This window comes from Scomber japonicus, chromosome 19 (assembly GCF_027409825.1).
Source record: "Scomber japonicus isolate fScoJap1 chromosome 19, fScoJap1.pri, whole genome shotgun sequence".
NCBI classification, from domain to species: domain Eukaryota; kingdom Metazoa; phylum Chordata; class Actinopteri; order Scombriformes; family Scombridae; genus Scomber; species Scomber japonicus.
In genome coordinates, this window is record NC_070596.1 from 1,721,800 (window position 1) to 1,745,791 (window position 23,992).

At 38.7% G+C, this 23,992-nt stretch overlaps 1 protein-coding gene across 1 annotated transcript; it reads right to left on the bottom strand.

Annotated features, from left to right (window-relative positions):
• Positions 1–1,591: 1,591 nt before the first annotated feature.
• Positions 1,592–23,709, bottom strand: eeig1b (estrogen-induced osteoclastogenesis regulator 1b). The gene is made up of 11 exons (XM_053339362.1): positions 23,489–23,709; positions 9,405–9,525; positions 9,261–9,290; positions 6,461–6,577; positions 6,309–6,355; positions 6,050–6,210; positions 4,499–4,591; positions 3,701–3,887; positions 1,964–2,085; positions 1,796–1,865; positions 1,592–1,696 (listed from the first exon to the last, which is right to left on the bottom strand). The coding sequence occupies exons 1-11, from the start codon at positions 23,632–23,634 to the stop codon at positions 1,651–1,653; spliced, it is 1,140 nt and encodes a 379-aa protein (XP_053195337.1). The 5' UTR covers positions 23,635–23,709; the 3' UTR covers positions 1,592–1,650.
• Positions 23,710–23,992: the final 283 nt, after the last annotated feature.

Here is a 23,992-nt window from a genome sequence, read left to right on the forward strand (position 1 = left end):
TATGCACACTTTCAATTTGGTTTCAAAGTCAAAATTAGAGGCCGACCGATATAATCAGTCAATATTGGCTAACATTCGTTATCACAGCTATATTGGTAATTGGCCTATATGTTATTGATATATTTTTATTTTTTAACTTCATGTAGGAAGCAAGTTATATACTTATATTTACATAAGTTAATATATACGTACAGATGTTTTTTTATTCATAGTTAGGGTTAGGGTTCTCAGTGAAGTTTACTGTCATTATTTTACAGTAAAGTTTACTGTTAAACAATAAAATGTCAGGCCTCCATTACATACATTAGTAACCACACTTGAGGGATCATTATATACATATATATATATATATATATACTCTGTATATATAAGATTATTGGCCAATATATCGATATCACATTTTTTTTACTCCCTAATATCAGTATCAGCATCTGCTTTAAAAATCCAGTATCGGCCTGACCCCATCTTGGCTAAGATGTATCAATTTGAGTATCAATAAAAAGTGCAATAGAAAAAAAGTGAAGGAATAAATGATGACGTACATGACTGTAACGTTCATCTTTCATTCATTTTATTACTTACACCTGTGCTTTCCCTGCTGTCACATGTCACTGTGTGTTTTTGTGTCACATCCAATCAGTGAGAGCAGCAAACAAACACGTTCACTGCTTTTTTTGAAAATCACTCTACTCATTTTCTAAGAGGATCTCTATAGAAATGATGACCTACTCAAACAAAGGATTAGTTTGAGACACACCCAGTGGAAAGAAAATGATTATTGGATTACTGTAAATTCTCAAATAGCACCTGAACCCATGAAAAAGAGAAAACACTAAATAAGGAGGAGAGCTTGTGCACACAAATTAGTGATGAATGCTCTAAAACTAAAAATACATGCACATGCATTAAAGGAACATAACGGCTCATTTAGATTAGATCTTCCTGACGACTTTTAGTGTTATTTGTACGTTGCATTTTGCACCAAACTGATAGCTGCCAAAGCTGGACAGTGTTAATAAAATATAGTAGCCACAACTACCTTGACTTCCTGCTGTTTATGGCATAAGTTAACATTGATAAAAGAGAAAACACTGATAATTAGTGCACATACAGTATCATTTTAGAGCACTCTTTACTAACCTGTGCATGAGTATAAAAATGCACATTGCCCACGTTCAGCTACTGTTAATATAATCCAACACTTCCTGTGGATGTTTAACAATAAAAGCCTCCGGGGGAAGGAGCTGTATTCTTCTGGACTGCTGGAGGCATTTTAATGTGAAACAGATATTATGATATGTTGAATTTGCATTAACAGCAAACAACAACTGCTCATTAATATTAGAAACAAGCGGATCAGAATATTTTTTTAAAAGTACCATTCAGATCACAAAAAAAACCTGATTCTCTCTTTAGAAGTTAAAGAAAGGTCCTGCCATCTATTTGAGAAAATACGGTAATCATGTGTTACACACCTCCCACCACCTGATTAAATATACTATATAGGCTCAATATATCATAGTAGTCTTATATCAAGCAGTGTGCACTGAAGACAGGAATGCACATACATGCACATACACACTCATGGACAATCAGATGTCATAGAATCATGAACCAGTCGACCAGGCTGGAGATGAAACGGTGCATGTCTCAGTGAGTCTCAATGACCACTGCTTCAAAAACACCAGGTGTCACTCTAGGGAAGGCACAGAAACACATGATCATGTAGATGAGACACTGGATTGGTCAACAGTTAGAAAAAGATCAGGAATATAGATAATAGACTGCAGCATACCTGTTGGCGAGCTGTGTCCCACTGAGGGCTGTGGTCCCATCTTTACTGACAAACAATCTCAAGTTGCTGTCTGAAGGAAAGAAGGGAGGAAGCAGAGGAGAAGTTACAGCAGCGAGAATCAGAACTTCTGCTCGTCTAATGCTATAAACTTCAAATCTAAAGTCAAACCTTCGTTGTTGCTGCTGTCAGAAAAGTTCTGGCTCTGAACGATCTTCTCCACGATGTCATCAGCATCGATGCGGGTGTCGTCCACACAGCTGGGCTGCCTCTCCACGTTGTCCTTTTTCCTCCTGTTGTTGGTCAAGACAAAGAAGATTCAACATGTGAGAACGCAGCAGTACTGATATTTGTCTGTGTCTACAGTCTACTAACAAGTATTATGTGTGCATGGGTGTTGGAGGCAATGAAAATGTAGGTCGGATAATCCTATAGGGGGGGTGCAAAAAGGGTCCAGTACTGATGATCGGCATGCTCAGAAGTGTGTGTGTGTCCAAACTAATCTAATCAAGTGGGTGGGACTTGTCCTCATATAATGTGTGTATCAAAGCCTGCTACATCTTATTTCTCTGTGCCATAGCACTCCATTGTAGTTCAAAAACTGGGTGACATGTTCCTTCATCACCATGAATACACACACTGTAGTTTATTTTGACTCAGTACCACACACACTGTTCTGCTGTCAGAAATACTCATCAGAGCACCAAATGTGGATTCATCCACCGCTGAAAATAGTCCCCAACAAATTTACAATTTCCTCCTGTTTAAGTAATGTCTATTAAAAAACCACAGTGACCAACAGCTGTAGTAAATTACTGAACCTTATATAAAAATGAAACTACATATTTATTTATTATTTGTTACGAATGCAGGCCGTGATTAACCCAAACATCTGTTTTCAATGTCAGTGGAAATGTGTTAACAGATGTGACATCATGATTGTTTTTGTGGGTTTTGCAGTTTTGATTGAGGATGTGATTAACTGCATACCATAGCTGAGCTCTCAGTCACTAGTGAGTAGATCCACAGCTAAAAGCTACAATGATGATTCAATGTAGTGATTCAATATAGTCTGTGGTGATGTAGTGTTTTAGTTTAGTTCATACATGTCCTCATAACGTCACCCAACTTCAAGCTGAGTAGAGGCCTAATCAACAAGACTAATACACCTGTGAGTTTTGACACAGGAATGATACAAACACTGTATCACATACTGTGAGTGCATCTGTATTTGTCTCCTTGACAACAGAAGATGACATATTCATGGTATGAAGTTGCTTCACGTTCAGATTGAGGCCCCTTCATGTGACTACCAGGCTACACAAACATACACACACACACACAAATGCAAACGCGTGCACACACACACACACACACAGATAGACAGACACACACACACAGACACCCACAAACACATAGACACACACACACACAGATATAGACACCCACAAACACACACATACACATAGACACACAAACAGATACCCACAAACACACACATACAAAGACAAACAGACACACGCACACACACACACACACACACATACACATAGACACACACACACACACACGCACACACAGACACCCACAAACACACACATACACATAGACACACGCGCACACACACACACACACACACACCCACACACATACACATACACACATAGACACACACACACACACACACACACACACACACACACACACACACACACACACACACACACACCTCCTCTGACTGGAATGAATTCTTGGAAAACTTCAGGCATGTAGGTTTACACATAGCTGGGATTCTAAGCCATGACTGGTATCAGTGTGATGGAGTTCAGACATGCCTCACAGTCACTTCCTATGAGATAGCACCGTGGGAAACGTGTTTTCATCCAAAGTACAGGTGTGTGTATCTACCTGGAGGATCTGTTGGACATGAGGGCTGCTGCAGAGGGGGGAGGAGGTCGCTCTGGTCTGGTGGGGGTGGAGGGAGGAGGCTGGCCTGGGTGAGCCAAGCCACAAGATGCGCTGCTGCTGGAGGAGGCGTTTCTATGGTGACTGAGGTCAGTCAGGCTGGAGGAGCGAGAGTGACCTGTGCTGTAGCCTAGAGAGGAGAGGAGAGGAGAGGAGAGGAGATGAGAGGAGAGGAGAGGAGAGGAGAGGAGAGGAGAGGAGAGGAGAGGAGAGGAGAGGAGAGGAGAGGAGAGGAGAGGAGAGGAGAGGAGAGGAGAGGCATGGAGTAGTGGAGAGGGGAGGAGAAGAGAAGAGAAGAGAAGAGAGGAGAGGAGAGGAGAGGAGAGGAGAAGAGAAGAGAAGAGAAGAGAAGACAAGAGAAGAGAAGAGAAGAGAAGAGAGGAAAGGGGATGAGAGGGGATGAGAGGAGAGGAGAGGAGAGGAGAGGAGAGGAGAGGAGAGGAGAGGAGAGGAGAGGAGAGGAGAGGAGAGGAGAGGAGAGGAGAGGAGTAACATAATGAGAGAAGAGGAGAAGAGGAAAGGAACATAATAAGAGGAGGAGAGAGGAAGAGGACGAGAAACATGAGAAGTAGAAAGAGAAAAAATCAAAGCATGAAAAGAAGATAAGAGAGGATAATGGGGGGAGGAGAAGAGAAAACAAATAAAGTTAATAACTAAACTACATGAATTCTGTCCTGTCCCTGCTTGATAAATGCTCCTGACCCTGATGGGAGGATGAGGGGGGAGAAGAAAGCCTCTCACCTGATATCTTGCTGTGTTGGCTGGCGCTGCGGACATGACCAGTGTGGAAGACCTCATCTGGGTTGAACACACTCTCTCCTTCCTCAGGTAGTCCTACAAACACACACACACGGCAACACACACTGATACCTGACAGCAAGATATCACCAAAAACAGGAACCACACACACTGTAAATATCAATCAATGTTGTTATTCATCAAGAATGTCTGTATTTTGCTCTAAATAAAAGCATTACGAAACACCTCTTTCCAGAAAGATTTTCACAATAAAATGTCCAAAAAAAATTCTAACCATCACAATTTCCACAAGCTCAAAGTGATAGCTGCTTGTTTTGTCTGAGCCACAGTACAAACATTTTAGATATTCCATTTCAATTGATAGAAAAAAGAGAAAAAGAGAGAAAGGAGGAAAGACGTTTTAACCAGAGAATGTCTGATATGTTTGCCTGATAAATGACTTCATATTATTTCTGCAGAGAACCACAGCACACATCATGTTCACTCTTTGGTAGAAAGTGGTTCCAATAAAAACTATGCTGTGAGAATGCAACTTCCCTCCACTTGTGTTGTTCTGAGGTGAAGCACCAATCTAAAGAACAGATACCTAAAACCAAAGCAGATGCCAGTAGAGGTAAGAGAACATAAGGAATGTTTGTGTTTTTTATTATTTCAAGTGAACCAAATTAGGAGCTGACTGACATTTCAATTCATCTGTAACTGCCTTTCATTATTTCCTTTAATGCAGTGTTTTCATCATCCATTTGTAAAGCCGTGGATGTGCCTTTTTGTCATTATGCCCACTGCAACGTGGACAATCTTTAAATGAAAGTTTCGTCAACAAATCCAAACAATGAATTGATTTATTAAGTATTGTGTTTATCTCTAAGAGTTTCATTCTTGCATTGAGCATCAGAAGATCTATCCATACGCCTCTCTGCTAGTTCTGCTACATTTTATGCACAGTTATGTTCTTTGCATTTATTTTTACAATAGAAGTTGTACTTTTTGCAAATAACTTTTTTAAACCAATGATAATATATGACTAAGTCACCCATCAAGATAGGGGATTGGTCAATTCATACATATTACTATTCCACTTCTATTTACATTCTTTTTGATGCACAAATTGAAGGAAATTGTGATATTACTTTGTTGTGTAATTTAATTTTACAGTGTAATGTTGCACTGGGAGACCTTCATTACTATGAAGACACACTCTGTAGTTTACTATCCCACACACACCCTCCTGCTCCTGGAAATACTCACTAGAACACTAAATGTGTATTAATCCACCGCTGAAAATAGTCCAAAACAAATGTACTATTTCCTTCTGTTTGAGTAACACAGGCAGTGAATTCATAAAATATTGAGAGATGAACCAACACATTATTAGTTTTGGTCTTTTATTTCTATCCGTTTTTATCATTTCTAGATCAAATCCAGATGTTTAATCCTAACTGATGGATGAACTAGAAAAATAAGAGAAAGTTGTTGAATTCCAGTTATTTAGAGAAGACACAAGGAACTACAGTGATAATGGTGAGTAGCTACCTGAGCTACGTGTTGACGACTGTCTGGGTTTAAAGGTGCGAGATCCCTCTACGATGCTCCCTAGTGGCTGCACTTTGTCATCAGTGCTCTCCCCCTTACAGTCCAGCTGCAAGGTAGGGTCCTCGTCACCAATGGAGATAGATTTGGCCGTGCTGAGAGGCCTGATGGGAAAACCACATGCATAAAATATACTGACAATCATATTCACTGAGTTTATAGGTGTGTGGGTTAGTCCAAAAAACAACAAAGAGGAGCTCACGTTTTAAAGCAGGGATCCCCAGACAGAAGAGTCATCCCAATTGTTACCTGTTAAAAAGATACAGATGTGTTAAGAAGTCTGGGTGCTCATTTCTCATGTATACGTGTATGTGTGTGTGTGTGTGTGTGTGTGTGTGTGTGTGTTTGTCTTGCCTTGAGGATAGAGTTGTCCTGCCGAGTGTTTTTGGTGTCATAACCCTCCAGGATGCAGCAGCGAACTGTGGAGCCAGAACCAGCGAACTCTGCTATATTAAGATCAGCAAAGCCTAGCTACAGACAGACAGACAGACAGACAGACAGACAGACAGACAGGATAAAACAACAGAAAATTAAAGGATTTAAGATGAAAAGACAGATAAATGCAGATGTAGAGTAAATTCAATGCCAAGTCTGGCTCACTTCTTTTTATCTTGATGTATTTTTGATTCCTTCTGAATCAGCAAGAATGCCTCTTCTTCTTTTCCTTATAAGATTTTTTTTTTAAACATCCTTTCTGGCTAAGATCTCCTTTTCTCCGTCCACATACTGAAGGGAAACAGGAGAAAGTGACTTCATGTAGAAGTCAATAAACTCCTTTAACCTCCTCATTCATGATTTTCTGCCCTGTCAGCATTGCTTTCCTACTTGAAGGGCCACAGCTTGTGGCAGGGGAGTGTGTGTGTGTGTGTGTGTGTGTGTGTGTGTGTGTGTGTGTGTGTGACTGTGTGCTTCATTGTCTTTGTTGTTCATATTAGCATAGTTTGTGCAAATTCCTCCTGTGTGTGCTTCCTAAAACTCTTTGCTCTTAAACATTAGTCATTTCTTTACTCTATCGTTCCTGGCCCACAAGATGCTCAATGTCCAGTTCCTATACAACCATCCTATATAACATATGCACTGGACTGTGGATATTCATTCATGGTCCCTGATGATGATTCTTTAGTCTTCTCCAACATATGAATATCATATACAAGCTGCCAACTAATATAAACAATCATCAGATTGCCAAGAAATGTGTGATGACCACATGGCTCCTTAAAACCATCAATGTTGACTTCAATTCATCACCAGTTGCATCATGTCTTGTAGTTGTGTCCAGTTCAACTAAATCTCTAACTCAAGGTCTGCTTACTAGCTCTCCCTGAGGCTTTCAGTTGCATCTGATGGTCTTCATCAGTTTTCTCAGTTGTCATGGAGATAACTCAGCTGTCATCCCATAATCTAAGTGGACATATCGTGGGGTATGACAGCTGCTGAGATGTAAACATCTGAACAAACCATAATCCACTGCTGAAGATCATGAGATGCAGCTGAAAGCTCTTTAAACAGCTAATACTTGAAGACTGGACTGCTTCCCGTCCTGTTACTTATGCTGCCACCACCATCTTTACCCTGTTTACTGAGCTCTGCTTTCTTGTAACTTCATCACTCAGTCACACACTGAAATTACATGTATTTCCTGTTCGAGAGGGGTGATGGGACAAATCAGTCCCATCACCGTCATATTCAGTTGAGTCTTGGAACAACTCACTTCAATTGAGTGTGTGTCTATTTGTTATAGGCTACACATCAGTTTATAGTACAACGCTTACATCAAAATTATTTCTTTTTCCTTTGTTGACCAATGTTTTTTACACTTACAAATAAGAGTAAAGTAAAATAAGCAAAAAGAAACATAAAAATATGACAACTTTTAAGAACTCTATAGAGTCTGGGAGAGATAATTTTCTACATAAGAGTGTGTATGAGAGAAAGGTGATGTAAGGATTGTCAGTGTAGGATTTTTAGACAGTGTGAGGGCTCTCTTGGTGTGTTGCAGAGGTAGAGAGTGTGAAGATTCCCAGTGTGTGGTAAGGAAAAAGGTGTGTGAGGGTAAAAAAAAGGTGTGAGGGTTAAAATAATAAAATAATAAAAACATTACAGTGTCATTCTTTCAAGGCCATTCAAAAAACAAACAACAATACCGCCATAAAATCTGGCCATATGGGCTCTACATATTTAACCCACCTGGTGCAGAAATTGAATACATTTCTCTGAAGACAAAGCATAAAAATCCACTGGTGTATTGTGGAAGTAACCAACGCAGATGTCAAAACATCACATCAATATTCATTCAGCATTTCCTAAATACACAAACTTATTCCTGTAAGTCTACACAGTACTGAAACAGTTCAGTCTGATGCCCTCTTCTTCTCATTTTTCTTTCCATCTTTCATTTTCATGACTGCATAATGGAAGAATTTATGATTTTTGGCAACAACCAACGATTGAATGAAAAACTTCAAATACCTTGAAGTGTATCGGAGCAATTAAAGCTATGGTTGTAAAATATGAGCAAAGCAAAGTTCAAGGTAAAAAAGATCTGAAGATGATTTGACCTTGGTTCTTTTATAAGCACACCTAACAAAACATTTAAACAGACCTATAATCCTTTTAGCTACGTTTCTGCCTGTAGGGGCTTCAGACATACAGTACAGTCAGAACAGCCGTTCCAAACTTCTACGACAAACACATTGTTCACACATTAGTCAGCATGCAGGGACCCCGATCATTAACAGGAAGACTAAAACTAAATAACTGTAATCAGGGTGGGCCTTGACTAGATTCCAGGTATTTGTAATCGCTGGAGCACTTTACAGTATGTTGCTCAAATGGCAGATACAAGATCAGCTGTTACACACACACACACGCACACATACACACACATTCACTCACTGTAGTGTGTTATAATGCCATTTCTCACAGTTATTACCCTCTGACTATGGCCTGTCACCTGAGATGTTGACGTGGTTGGTGTTTAACACAGCTTTTACAATCACTGACACTGCAAAAGTGTGTTTCATTAAAAGGAAGCAGGGCTCTGAGCCACAGTTCACAGGTCAGACAGGGTTAGCAGAGTCATGCTGAGCTGGATTTCTGGAGTTAGCGGCTACAGATCTTAGCTTCTAATTATATAATCACAAAATAAACTTACCTTGGAAAACGCTTTTCCTCCTTTGAGTTCCTGTAAAAACACAAAGAGCAAAACAGTGAGGATCGGTTATGACATTACTAATAATGGGGCAGGTCGTAACCCAAGAGAATCAAAGAGAAATGGCTGCTGGGAGTTGTAGTTTACCTTGCGTACAGAGACCCTACAGATGCAAGGGTCCAACACTCCAGTGATTGCATTAGCGCTCATCTTACACACGAAAGAGAACTTCTTCCTCCATCGCACACAGTTCTGCTGCACCTCTTCCCTGCAACACACACACACACACACACACACACACACACACAGAGAGATCAGGTTAGACTATTGAAAGACAAATGTTAAAAAAGAAGTATTGTCACACCTGGTGAACAACTGTTACCAAAGATATGGATGAAAATCTGGCGAGCAGGAAACAATCTCACACCAAATATGTTGCAGACTGCACATGTGAAAGATGAAATGTATTAGAATGATATTATGAGTATATGAGCCCTGGATCAACTCCATTTCTTGCCTTTTCTATGAAAACACTAAATCCACAGGGCTGTGCAGTGGATGGTCCAGATGATCTCATCCTGGTTTGTCACATGTCATACTGAGAATCATGTTGAGGGGTTTTCCACTTTCCACAGATTGAAAACAGATTTGGTGTTTATCTGCATGTAATTTAGTTTGGGACATTTCTCACTCTCTACATCGTGTTCTTTGGACCGTTGCCTTTTTCTTTATATCCAATTTCTTTATATGTTAATGAGATTTTCACAAAACAAAACAAAAACAAGAAGAAAACATATGTAACAAATAAAGTAAAAAGTGCTGATGAAAAGCATTTATAGAAATATGTGTCTGTGTTTCACACATGGAACACATAACACTGCTGGCTTCATCTGTTTGTACAAATGATGGCTGCTTGTTTGTCACTCTGATTTAAGTCACTTTCACACAACTGCTCTAGAAAAAAGCTTGTATGTTCTGTTGTCTATTTGATCCAGAACAACAGCAACATTCACACAATGTATGTAAAGCATTTAGCTGGATATTTAGTCACAGTTATGGGAGGGCTGCAGAATTTGTGTGAGAGTGACCTTTCAGCTCCAAGAAGATGCAAACCAGCACACAATATGTGTATTGATGAAAAACTATTAACAGTATTCCAACAAGACTTGATGTGATTATGTGCAAGGAGCTTTGATATGGAGTTACCATTTAACCTCTTAACTCCCTAAATACACCAGCATACTCAGCTGATATTACTGTTTCAGAGGCTGTATTTCACTGGCTGTACCATAGAAAATTAGGAAATCTATATCATCCATTAGTACCAACCATGTAATGGTCACATCGTGGTACATGGGGCTAAATTGCACTCCACATTTAGGCTAAATTTTGGCTAGGGAAAAACTGGCATGGCCATTTTAAAAAGTCTCTTGGCCTCTCATCTCAAGAGATCTGAATGAAAATGGGTTTTTACAGACATCCCTATTGTATCCCATGCAGTTTTGAGTAAAACCCATGCAGTTGTTTACATGCAGTATAAATATGTTATTTTTGCCTCTTGTAGAAATGGTGTATTTAAATATTTTTGCATATTGGGTTCTATAAATAGTAGTGAAATTGCATACATTTGGTATGCATGGAAAGCTGAGACTCTTTGTGTATTGACTGAGCCCAACTGTGTTCATGGGTGATGATGTCAGTCCTCACAGTAGACATTTTATCATAGTGAGACCTATAGTGATCTGTAGAATAATCACAGCCTCATGAAACTTTATCATCACTAACTAGAGACCTCTAGTATTCAGGGGATGTATGGATATCATATGTATACTGACAGTAAGAGGGTTTCTGACCAATTTCCAGAACAGAAGTGCTCACCATCTAATGGACAAAAAATGGTATTCTCACAGAAATGTCCAAATATTAAATGTGTTTGATACCAAGTTTGTGGTAGACATGCACATCCAGAGTAAGAAAGCAGGTTCTAGACCAAATAACAAAATATGTAAAAGCATGGAAAAAGTCGTCAAACTGCAGCTTTCAATGCAGGTACACTTAATAGGATACCACAAGTATCCCAGCATGCATTTTTCTAAGGTGTTCCTCAATGTCTTTATGTGGTATTTTGGAGGGATTTTTGACCGTTTTTATCAAGAATGGTTCAATTTTACATCAAATCTGTGTAACAAATGGTATCGACCCAAGAATTTCTGCAACTTAAATATAGTTATATGGCTTATATACTGTATAGAGCCATAATATACTTCCATCAGAATGATCTAAGCCCTCATACATTCTAAATATTCAAAATTTTGTAGCTCATTACAGATTTATGACAAACAATCTTGACCCACAGTGCTGAGCTGCATCGCTAGTTTTGCACTCCTATAACACTATCAGACTCATGATGGACAGGTCAAATTTTTAAAAAAAAGTTTATTTTACTCCAAGAATTCTTTTTCATTGTCAAAACCTGGTATTTACATTACCCATATAAGTTATACATACGTACATATTGCCGACAGTAAGACAGGGAAACTGAGATTTTTCTAAGAGCTCTGGTCTGACTTGGCAAACCCAAATGTTATGGATATTACCTCATTTGTGTTTTAAACCCCCATACAACCAACTCAGTTAGCATTCCCGAGTTGTCCTTCCTGAATTCTCACAAGTCTTTCAGATCCTTTTCATCCATCTGACAATGCATGGACGTGGCATTAGGTCCAGGAATTGGGTGTGTTATGCCAGTAGTTCCCAATGTTATAAGTAACTTCACACCTCTATTAGTTTCATTATAAAAATGGTAGTCTTAAGGAGGTTTTATTCAAACTAGACATTTTAAATATTATTTGTCATCACAGCCTTACAGTGAATGGTGATAATATGTGTAACTATCATGTTGATCTTAGATGAAAGTGTCTTATATCTAGTATAATATAAAGGTGTGGAAGGGCCAGCGGCTTAGTGAAAGTGACGAGTACCATTCTTTCCCCCGTCAACAACTTCTGAGCGTTCCTTGTGGAAGGCACTCAATTTCAAACAGGGTGGAGTCAGGAAACCTCGCCTGGAGCTCTTGACTACTTTAGCTGGAGAAATGAGGGCCACAAATGAGTGTTTGCTCTTCATCTCTTTATTTGAGGAATTTGGGAGGCCATGGAGTGCAATAAGGCCTCATGGGATTATGTCCCATGAGTGTGGTACCTCCCAGCGTTATCAGGAAATGAATGCTTAAGCGATCAATAGGGGTTTACCGACTTCACTACACACTGCACTTGATTCTCACAGCACACACACACATGCACAAAAGGACATAAGCGTGCAGGGCTTGTCTCAACTTGGATGGTGAACTCTGATGTTATCTGTCCCCCGCGCAGCTCACGGCAGAGGAAACATTACATGAGAATCATCCAGCTCTCTAACACAATCAGCACTTCGGTTGCACAACGCAGAAGTGCAGACTCAGCCTGGCACTTTGCTGATAGCAGATAGTTCCATGTGCTTGTTTTTTTGGAATGTGATGTCAAAATGTAGGAAGTGGAATGCAAACCACATGAAAATCTGCCCACCAGTATGGTACACCTCACTAACAATTTTTATTATGACAGCTATCATTTATTTCCTTATGTACACAGACAGTCTATCACTATTACATGCATCAGTTTGTCCAGTTTAGGAGTACATCATGAAATATTGAATATTGCAGAGTTGCAAAAATAAAACCAAAGATACCATAAACTATAGCTTTCATTTAAGGAATAAAAGAACATTAACTGTTGAGTGCTAATAGGAAAATACAAACTTTCTACAAATTTAAGTCTGCACTGTGATACTTGAGTCTAATATATCAAGTCAGTTGTTGTAAACTAACAACTACTAAACTAATAAAGGGATTTTATTTTGATAGCTAAAAAGAGATTTATTGACATGACTCTGACTAATAACTGAGTCATAACTCAAATCAAACAAATCTGAACACACATATATGATACACATATTTATTTAGATGGCCTGGCCGGAATAAAAAAGGAACAAGACAAAACTAATCCCCAGAATCCCAGATACATCAACACTCTCTCAGAATAATAGGGCACAAGAATATTCAATGCAGCTACTACTCCTATTTTTATACTGGTGAACTACTTTGTTAATAAGAGCAACACTTTCTTACTAATGGAAAAAATATGGGTTAGTACAGGTTCAAAATAAAATGATCACCACAGCTACATCTTTGATTTTAAATACCAAAGAAGAAATGGAAATTAACAAATTGCTGGATAGACTAAAATTAAAGTCTGCTGTGCTCATATTTAAATTTAGATTTGCTGTATGTTGGATAATGGCCTTTAAGCCTTGTACACTCTTCCTGTTTTCCCAGTCTTCATAAGTGGCATTCATCGTTGTTGTAGATAAAGTGAAAGACGCAATCATGACGCGTACCATAACTTCATACCCATATTTGTTTTCACACATACCACGATAAGAGTTTGAATTCAGTATCTTCAGGCACTCTTTTTCCTACATTAACTTTATCAGAGGGACTTTTCCCTACTGCACTTATCTAAAGGGTGACCTGAAGTCTACAGCTCTTAAAACAACAAGCCCGCAGGGAGAGAGAGAGGCAGAAAAATGACCAAACAGGTTCTGCCACTTCTTTGCTTACAGCCCAACCTGCCTTCACAAACACACCATTGTGTGGCAGGTAGATACAAGTAACACTTTCTCTCACTGTGAGACTATGCTTTACATGGCTGCTTGGTTACAACCACCCTGGCTGCTTTTAAGGGTCACAGTCAGTCCTGGTGACCCTTAGAAACCAATACAATTTTTAATTCTAGATATTGGTAGATATTGTTGGGTGGTTATGGTTTGGGAATGGTGAAATGACTGTTATGATACAGAACTATGGAACAATGTCCTTATGTGTGGGTCATAAACACACTCAGAGTTTGTTTCGTGTTTTTCTGCCAATACAAGCTGCTAACAAACTTAGCACGTAGCAATGTGATAACAAATGTAGCACATAGCTATGTGTTCACAAGCACAAGTGTGCCAGTGAACCACCACAGGCAGTGAAGAAGAAAACCGCTAGCTAGCAAACATAAACGTAAACAATGAATGATTTACAGTATATTAAAAATCAGCTTTGCTAATGTTTTAAGGGCTAATGAAGGAAATGCTACACGTCAGTCCTCAAGGATACACAGTACACAATGCATTTTGGTAGGAAAAAAATGCATGTTTACATATCTTCTGTTTGTTTACAACAAAAGTCCACAGGCATCTTTAAAAATAAGAATTATTTCTGAAATCAACACTTTTCATCAATCATCATGGCATCATCATGTCAGGCTGAATGGAATGTGTCCATGAGCATACTTTATAATTATGTATTTTAAGGCCACAGCCATGATATCTTCACTCTCATATCACCTTGGGACCACACAGGATCTGCGCTTGTTTGCTTACATGCAGGAGGAAATGCTCACTTATGTGGAGTGGTTATGAATATTTCCCATGAACACTTAAGAGCTGTTACAAATGTATTTATGTTAAAAACTTTCACTTCATTAACTCTGTCTTCTCATGGGTTAGTCTCTGTCTTTTTTTAAGGTGAAGGAATGAGGCACAGTTCAAAATGAGCCTATGACATACACATACACACCCACACAAGCACACACATGCAGACACACACACAGTCACATCTCCTAACCGAGCCACAACTCTTCCTTAATAATTTGAAATGACTTGTAATGAGTGTGTGTCTACTGGTTGCTACATCTGTGTGTTTTTGTTATTGCATAATAACTGATAACTGGGACAGTATGATGTATAGGTGCTTTAAACAGATGTATGCTAAAGGTGGAGTCAGCTTAAAGGTTAAATGTGGGTTTGAAACTGAGAGGAGCGGTCCCTGAATGCTTGCTCAACATTAATGGGGACAAAGTCTGAACATTTCCAAATCTATGTTTTTAATCTCAGGCTCTGCTGGAATATCTTTGCCTGACACACAGCTCAAAAAATTCCTTATTTATCCAATACTTGGAAAAACCTTAGCAACAACCTTAGCAACCAAAGTAGTTTAGGAGCATGTGCAGAAAGCTGACAAGGTAGAAAAAAAGTCATTTGACTTGCAGGGAGATTTTCTACATACATGGAACTTTGACCACGTTTAGCATAGATATGTAACATCATAAAAGTATATAAATTACAGAAAATCCCAAAAAGCATCCTTTAGTAAGCTGAGTTATAAAGTAAGCTGAGTCAGAGTTGATTCATGTGAATACCTACAAGCTACAGTGCTAATGTGGCTAGTAGTGGATCTCTACATTTTAGACTAAAACATGTTAGCTGGCTGCATATACAGCTGATATTTCACCATCACATATAATGTGTCTGGTCTAAATATGAGACCGATTTGTTATTGTACAGGTCTGCAAATTCAGAAACACAAGCAGTATTTTTCTTGTTATTTTGTCCATCTTTCAGTTCAAGCAGTGGTCAACAGCGATCAACCACACCCACAAAAGGTCAGCGCAGCTCAAGTCGAGTTCAACAAAAAGAGTGAATTCTGTACTGAGCAGACTGAAAAGGAGCTTTACTCACTTGATTTGTCTGATTCAGAGATAATAACTTTTGTCCCACATCACTTACATTGGATCTTTTAATGGCCAGTATGATGAGGAAAAATGATAACAGCAACCAAAACCTGTCTAATGTTCATATGATCAGCTGACAAAGCTATCCTTTAATACAGAGCTGAACTACTGACAGTGACCAGTATGGCATTTCATAGCTGTAACATGTTTTTTGAAAAACATTCAAATATGACACAACCAAATTGTGCTGATAAGGACATTTTCCATCAGCATAACAATGAAAACAATAATTTGACATCTAAAAGGTTATCAACCATGTGGTTGTTTTACTGATCCAAAGGTGATAGTCAATGAATGAGCAAATCCTGTGTTAGCAATACTGCCATGTGGTTATATGCCTCCACCAATCAGTCAAGTTGCAGGTTACATCCACATCTGACGAAACTCATTTAATATCTGTAGTGAAGACATTGTGATAAACACCTTTTCTTCAGACTATTTTTACAGAGGAGTACAGAGGACTCATAGACAGCTTTGTCACATGGTGCAACGGTAATCATCTGAAGCTCAATATCAGCAAGACCGATCAGCTTGTGGTGGACTACCAGAGGAACAGGAGGTCCACACTGTCATCCAAGAAGAGGAAGTGCAGAGGGAGGACTCATACTTTACCAAGTACCTGTATACTGAATTGATAACAATTCAGTATACAACCTAAAGTGAAATATGGTCACAATCTCCCTTTCTGTTCCTAAATGATGATGAATAATGGCCAGACAAGTCTTTCTACAGAACATTATGATGTTACAGTGAAGGTGACCTTTGACCTGTTGGATATAAAATGTCATCATGTTATGTGTTACTTTCACAGGTTATACATGATGGCAAAGTTGACACAACCCCATTTGCTCAAGCTCATGATAACTTTTTTTTTTTTTTTTTACAGATTTCCAGGTCTTAAAACAGAAAGAGAAAGTGGAAAGGAGATCAAAGATAACGTTTATGACTCATATCCTTTATCTCCTCTGAAGACCAATTCATTACTAGTACATATTCTGGTGTATAGTCATTTATAAAGCAAGTTTTCATTTACCTCAAGTCACTAATAGACATCAATGAAGTATTTATCAAACCTGCTCTCAGGACCGATCACACTACATGTTCCCTGGGTCAAGTCAGACCTTGGAAACATTACTTTTAGATTTTGTGCTTGAGACTCATGGAACAACCTTCCAAAGCACTTTAAATATTGATCTTATGATGATTAATATTGATAACATTGGGACATATACCTAAATACCTTTTTTAATGTAACTGTTTTAATTATTTCTGTATTTCTGCTGTTCGATTTGTTTATATTAATCTCAGCATCATTGAAAACGAGCGTCACCCCTCAATGTATCCCAGAGAAAATAAAAAAGGTTGATGATGATGATGATGATGGCAATCGCTCGTTTTTTTTATTTAGAACATCTATGAGCAACAATCAAGACTTTAGTAAGCATTTGATAAAACTATGATCACTGTGTAGGTTCCCTTTTCCTCATGCCTATGAAACTAGTTCATTTTTGAGACTATTCCTAGGGTGTACTTCTATATTTAAGCTTAATATAACATTTCTAATTGCAAATTTATGTTATATCTTTGTAAGAAATTTCCAGTCTGATATTTCCAAAGGTGTAAACACACCTGACATTTAATAGTGAAAGCAGAGAAGTCATTTCCAGTCACAGCAGACAGGAGACTGAGCAGAATCAGCGGACGGTTAGTGTCTATCAGATCAGACTGGTTACACTTCCCTTTTCTAGAGCTACTACTGCAACAAGAAACAGCGTCTCAACTGCTCTTTGAGTTCTCCTCAATTCAAACATCCAGCCATGAGCCTGTGTAAAGCAGCCCAACACAGTTATTTGTGGGATACACACACAGACACAGACACACACACACAGCCAACACAAACTATGCTGAGTAAGAACAATGGCTGAGGTCATATACACACATATATAAGATATCACAACGGTATAGTACACTGAATTATGGAATTAAGTCCTATAACCACTGGAAAGTAGTGGTTCGAGGTAATAAAATAACATATAATAATATCATTTAAACAGGTGTCAAAATGTTATTTTTACTGTTTCAAATGCAAAAAGATATCAAACAATGTGATATGGCTTTTTTCCATGGGGGCAGCTACACAGTAGAATGTGCCTTACATGGATCTGTTCTCCAGAGACTGAATACACGATGGCTGTCATTACTCTTTGGAGCCGTTTCTAAACAAACTTCTGTGACTGTAATCTTCATGGTGAAGGAACATGTTACCCAGTACACTGTTGTGTAGTTCACTGACAGAGGAAAAAGCAGGAACACTTCATTGTTGGTTTGGCTCGGCACACAATAAGAAAAATATTGAAAAATTTAATGCTTGGCTGAATACAGAGCAAAACAGTTTGGGTTACTTTGTGCCAGTTCTACTCATTTGTTGCACAGACGTTTGGTTAGGCTTGACTCTCCTGTTTGAACCGTCCGTACAAACAAGACACTGAATTATAAAGATATGATTCAGCGACAAAGGTCAAGCTACTAGACTGCATATGTAACAACTTTAAGAGAGAAGTCAACAAGTCTAACCCAATCAATGAGCTGAGCTGAGGGACAAAAGTGAACTATCAGTAACCAACAAAAACACAGTGCTTAATATTATTATAATTTTACACTTATGAGCATAGTGTAGTATAAACTTTCACAGCAGTTCATCCAGAAGCTGTTTAGATATTTTAGTCTGGACCGAACAATGGACTGACCAACCAACTGGCTAACATTGCAACATCTAGAGCTAACATGCTAATAGTAAATATTCAGAGGTAAACTGGTAGTGGAAACCAACAACCAACAGTATCTCCTACTTCATTAGCCTAAGAAATGTATTATAATAATAAACTTTATTTATAGAGCACATTTTTAATACAAGGGATATAGCTCAAAATGCTTTAGAGAGAAAAAAATACAATACAATAAAACAACAAAAAATGAAACGTATAATTAGACAATTTATGTTGAAAGTAAAAATAAGTTAAAATGACACTAATTAAAAGCCAGATTAAATAAATACACTTTCAGCTGTCGTTGCTTTAGGTAGTTCATTCCTTCGTTTTGGAGCATAACTAAAGAAAGCCACACTGCCTATTTTCTTGTGGTCATAATTGTGTGTATTTACAAACCCAGCAGACGACAGACAAAAGCAGACTTTCAAGCGTTCTTTAAAATGTTAAGAAGGAGATTAAAATGGTTTTTGGTGTGCTCAGACGCCCGATGGGAAATGTCATTTGTCCCTACGTGTAGCACGATTTTAGTGATGGAGGTCCAGAATGATGGAGACTGTGGCACCAGCTAAACAGCTTAAAGAAATGAATGAAATGTAATCAAGATACAATCAAACAGACTCCAAGAATGAATTGATAAAAGCAAGATTTGGGTCAGATGTTGCAGAACACCAAAGAGTTTTAACAAAAGTTTGTATAAAACAAGCAACAAGCAACAAGGCCAGCTGTTTTCCAGCTGCCTCTACTTTCATATTTAGTTCACATCCCATCTAACTCAACAAGAATGCAAATAAGCATACTTCCAAAAATGCCAAACTATTCCTTTAATGAAGCTGAAGGCTTTCATTAGTTGCGGGTACTGAGCCAAAGGCATCTGTCCCAGGTACCTAATATTAACTCAGTCTATCTATGTCTGCATCTGCTGAGTCTGGCCTTTGTGGTGTACAGAGGAAAATATGCAGTCATGATATTAATCAGCAGGCAAACATAAGATAAAGAAGACCAAGTCTCCTTCATACCAGCACAGTAAACACTACTAACTGTTGGTCTAATCAGGTACCTGTAAGTGTTTAGGCTCAAAGTGCATTGTTTCTTTTAAGACTTGGTGGTTTGCATACTTTTAAAATGTCTGACTATATAAAAATGCTCAGTCAGATCAGATCATTGTAGGCTACACACAAAGATCTACTGACACTGTGAAGGACCTTGTTGATGAAATCAGCCACTTGTGTTGAGCTGAGGAGTGAAAGGTCTTTATTGAATCTCTCTCTGTTGATATTGGTCCATTGTGCAACAGTGCCTGATGTCACGGGCAACGCCTGTGTTATATTGAATTAAGCCAAGGAGTGGAATTTTCTCAAGCATCTCTGACTTTGATGTTGGACGCAGATAGACAGTATCATGATCTTAGAGGCATCGGCCTCAGTACAGCTAGATTACCTTTTGGTTTCAAGGATTCTAGCAGCATCAAAGAAAGAGTAATGGGCTCTTCTGTGTGTAAAATTCTCTTGCATTCATATTATTTTCTCTTATTTTTGGGTTGGCACACCACCAACTGCTGCACATTTGTATGTAAAATGATGATGCTTGTATGCTTGAAGGTCTTTTGCTTCAGTAAAGTAATACTGCATAGATTATAGATTCCTCATTTTAGGGAGTGAGCAATGATCTTTAAATAATGTAAAAATAGACATGATTAATAGATGATGTGCTTGGTTTTAGTGTTTAATAAATACAAATAAAGACATCCTTCATTGTTCTTTAGTTGGATATACTGGCGCTATAGCAACTGTACACAGAAACAGAGCTGCAATTACATGCCAATCATTTTGATAATCAAATAATCGTATTTAAGAAAGAAATTGCAAATTTTCAGTTTCCAGCTTTGTAAATATGAACATTTTCTGGTTTCTTTTGAAAATCTTCAGGTGGTGGACTGTTGATTGGAACAAAAGAGAACATTCTCAGCCAGCATGTCCATGTGGGCCCCACATGGGTTGAATGCGGGCTACGTGGGTACTGAGTGAGCATGCCCAGTTCACATGCTTTCAGGAACATGGGCTCCACATGTGAAGCCCAAGCAGGCTGACTGTATGAACTCCATATGGGATGTAAGTGGGCTAAGCAGGCATGGGCATAAACAGGGCAAATTGTATGGGCCCCATAGTGTTTCAGTAACATGGGCCCCACATGTGAAGCCCATGTGGGTTTGCTCAATGGATCCCATTTGAGGTCCATTTTGATCCCACTTTGACCCCATATGGACAAACAGGGATTATGAACAAATGGGGCCCACAGGGGCCCAGTGGGTCCCACCTGAAACCTAGTCAGAACCCATTTGAAGCCCACATGTGCCAACACAGGTAGGGCCACCATGGAAACGGCGGACAAACCCAATTGGGACTTATATGTGTAGCCCAAATTGAACCTTATGGGGCCTCATGAATGTAGTTATTATTATTATTATTATTATTATTATTATAGACATTTTATGGACCAAATAGTGGACAAATTAATAATCAATCATGAAACTACTACTAAGTTGCAGCTTCATCTCATTTCTAACTAATCAGTTCTTATCAAGTTAAAGCTCCCACGACTCACCGCTCATTCTTCCGGCCACAAACATGACCAGTCATATAAACTTTGGTTACTAAGGAAGTGAGGTAGCAGTCAGTCATAAAAACTTGGTATTCACGCAGTAACTGACTTATTTGCATGCAGGTAAATGTGCTGACGCAGACCTGTTTCTGCTACTTTCCTGTCCATTACAGCACTGACCAACAGATCTTATAGCGATTACTTCACAAAGCTTTGAACCACAGGGCCCAGTTATCTGTCTGAACTGTTGACCCTCATACAGGAAGCTCCTGACTGCTCTGCTGTCCAAAGGTGACACTGCTTCCTCTCTGCAGCTTGCCTGAGGAGCCTTTCATACTTATTATAAACACCTTCCATGTTACCTTATCTCTTATTCATCCTGCTTACCATCACATTTCAAACCTTTGTCTTTGAGCAGGTTCTTGTTCTGTTATAAACTGCTAACCACATTTTCCCAAGCAGCCACTAGTTTCTATTCGCTTCGCCACAGCATGAAAATCAACGTGCGCTGACTTGAAACCTGCCTTGTTAAGATAATTAATCGCAGTGAACATTAAATCTGCTTTAAAAAAAGGAATAGTTCAACACCTTCTTTTCAGCAGTTGGAACAATAATCTGTGGATCAGGTACAGTGTTGGAGCTGAGAGCCAATTAGCCTAGCTTAGCATAAAGACTAGAAGTAGATTCTGTGTCCAAAATGGGGAAAAAATACCAATTAACATGCAGGAGAGTTATGTGCTGGACTATTTGTTTCTGTTACCTAAACTAGCCTAACCACATCCTGACATGTGATATCAACCCAATCATGTCACTCTTGGAAAGAAAGAAAATAAGCATATTGATGTTGACTTCCAACTATTTAACTGTCATTGTTCAGTGCTAATTTGCATAAATATTCAGTAGTGGGTAAGGATCAAGTAAGAAACTAGCTAGTCTGAACAAGCTGGGGTCCTAAAGAAAGGAGAGGAAAAACTATGGCAGTCTAGCGGGTAAAGTCTAGTGGGTAAAGTAAACGTGTATTTTTTATTTTTTTTTTTTTTTTGGGGGGGGGGGGGGGGGGGGGTGTTCCAAGTTGGATTACCACAAACCAAAACTTTAGGGAGGCCCTTGAAGGTTTATCTATCATTCTTTGAACCTGTAAACCTGTCATGACATTCCCCCAAAAGCTTACTCACATTAACCTCAAATGTAATTATGGTGAGTGAGTCTCACTGAGGTCATACCAAAGCGGTCACTAGAAGAAGAAGGGGGGGAGGGTTGATTTTGGGGCCTTTTGAGCTGGTATGAAACCACTAATTGCTAATAATTAAAGGGCTAATTCACTCAAACTACAAAAAAAAAAAAAGAAAATTACAGTGAATTATAATTGTTTTATTTGGCAAAGTTGTAAGAAGTCTGTTAGATTTCTGCCTTCAGCCCAACACAATGGAGGTAATCAGAGAATTTAAAAAAAAAAATATATATATATATATATATATATATATATGGAGCGCCTCATTGTAAGTCCGTAAGTTCACTAAGGGACCTTTGGTGCAAGTCATAGCCATCTCTCTCTCTCTCTCCCTTTATTTCCTTTCAGGATTTTTCAGCAACTAACTGTCTCATAATAAAGGCAAAAAATGCACCCCCAAAAATATAACTATACAAAATAACTCAAATATTCAACAGAAACTTTAAGTAATGCACAGAACTCATTTTTTTTAACAAAGAAATAGTCCTTATGTTTGTGAAGCTTTAGTGAATGCATCATCTAGACGTCAACAACTTTGCCCAGGGGCCCTTGAGCAAAGCGCTTAATCTCTGCATTCTCCAACGGAGCGTCTCAAAGACGATACTGGGCAGCTTCCCACTGTGAATGTGTGACAGGGTGGAGCTGAGAAACAGAACAAAGACAACTTTCCCAGGAATAACAACACCAAAGTGCACTAAAGGTTGAACTGCAAAGACACACAGCTTCATACCAAGTTTAACAGCTGTCACAATGCATTCCTTATCTAAGATGGAAAAGCATCAACAAACACAAGTCAATCCTTTGTATCAGAGTGGGTTCACATAATCCACTCCAGCTCTATTTGTAGAAAACAGCAAAGTATCAACTATTCAAACTATTGAACTTAACATCTGTGGAGTCAGTTAGTATTCAGTCGTCTGCATGCAGTGGATGGTTTTCATGTGTTACAACAAGGAAGTGAAGAGCTGCTCTAAATACCTGGATGACAAGATGGCAAAGTCCCCACCATCAGTCAGCCGGATCTTGCAGAAAAGCATCCCGTTGACAAAAGGCACTGCTGTAAGCTCCTCCAATGTGAAATACACTTGAAACTTGAACTTCTTCTTTTTCATCAAAAAAGACATTGTTCCCAGCTGCTGGAGTGTGCTGATGGTATGATGAACACCAAATGAATGAAAACAAAACAAAAACAACCCCCCCCCCCCAAAAAAAAGAAAAGAAAAAAAAGAGAAAGATAGTGTATTTGGCTTCAAAGTGGAGGTTGAAAATCCTTCTTTGCCTCTGGATTAAGCATTTCCGTAGTGTGGTTTAGACCTGGAATTTTAAAAATAAAAGCCTGTTAAACACTATGAAGTGAGTTTCATTTGCAACTGCATGTTAAGGTGCAATGACAGCTGTGGAAATCATGCGGTCATTTTTCTTCACATTGAATATATGTGACAACACCTCCTTCTTATTGGTTAGAACTTTAGGGGTGGGTAA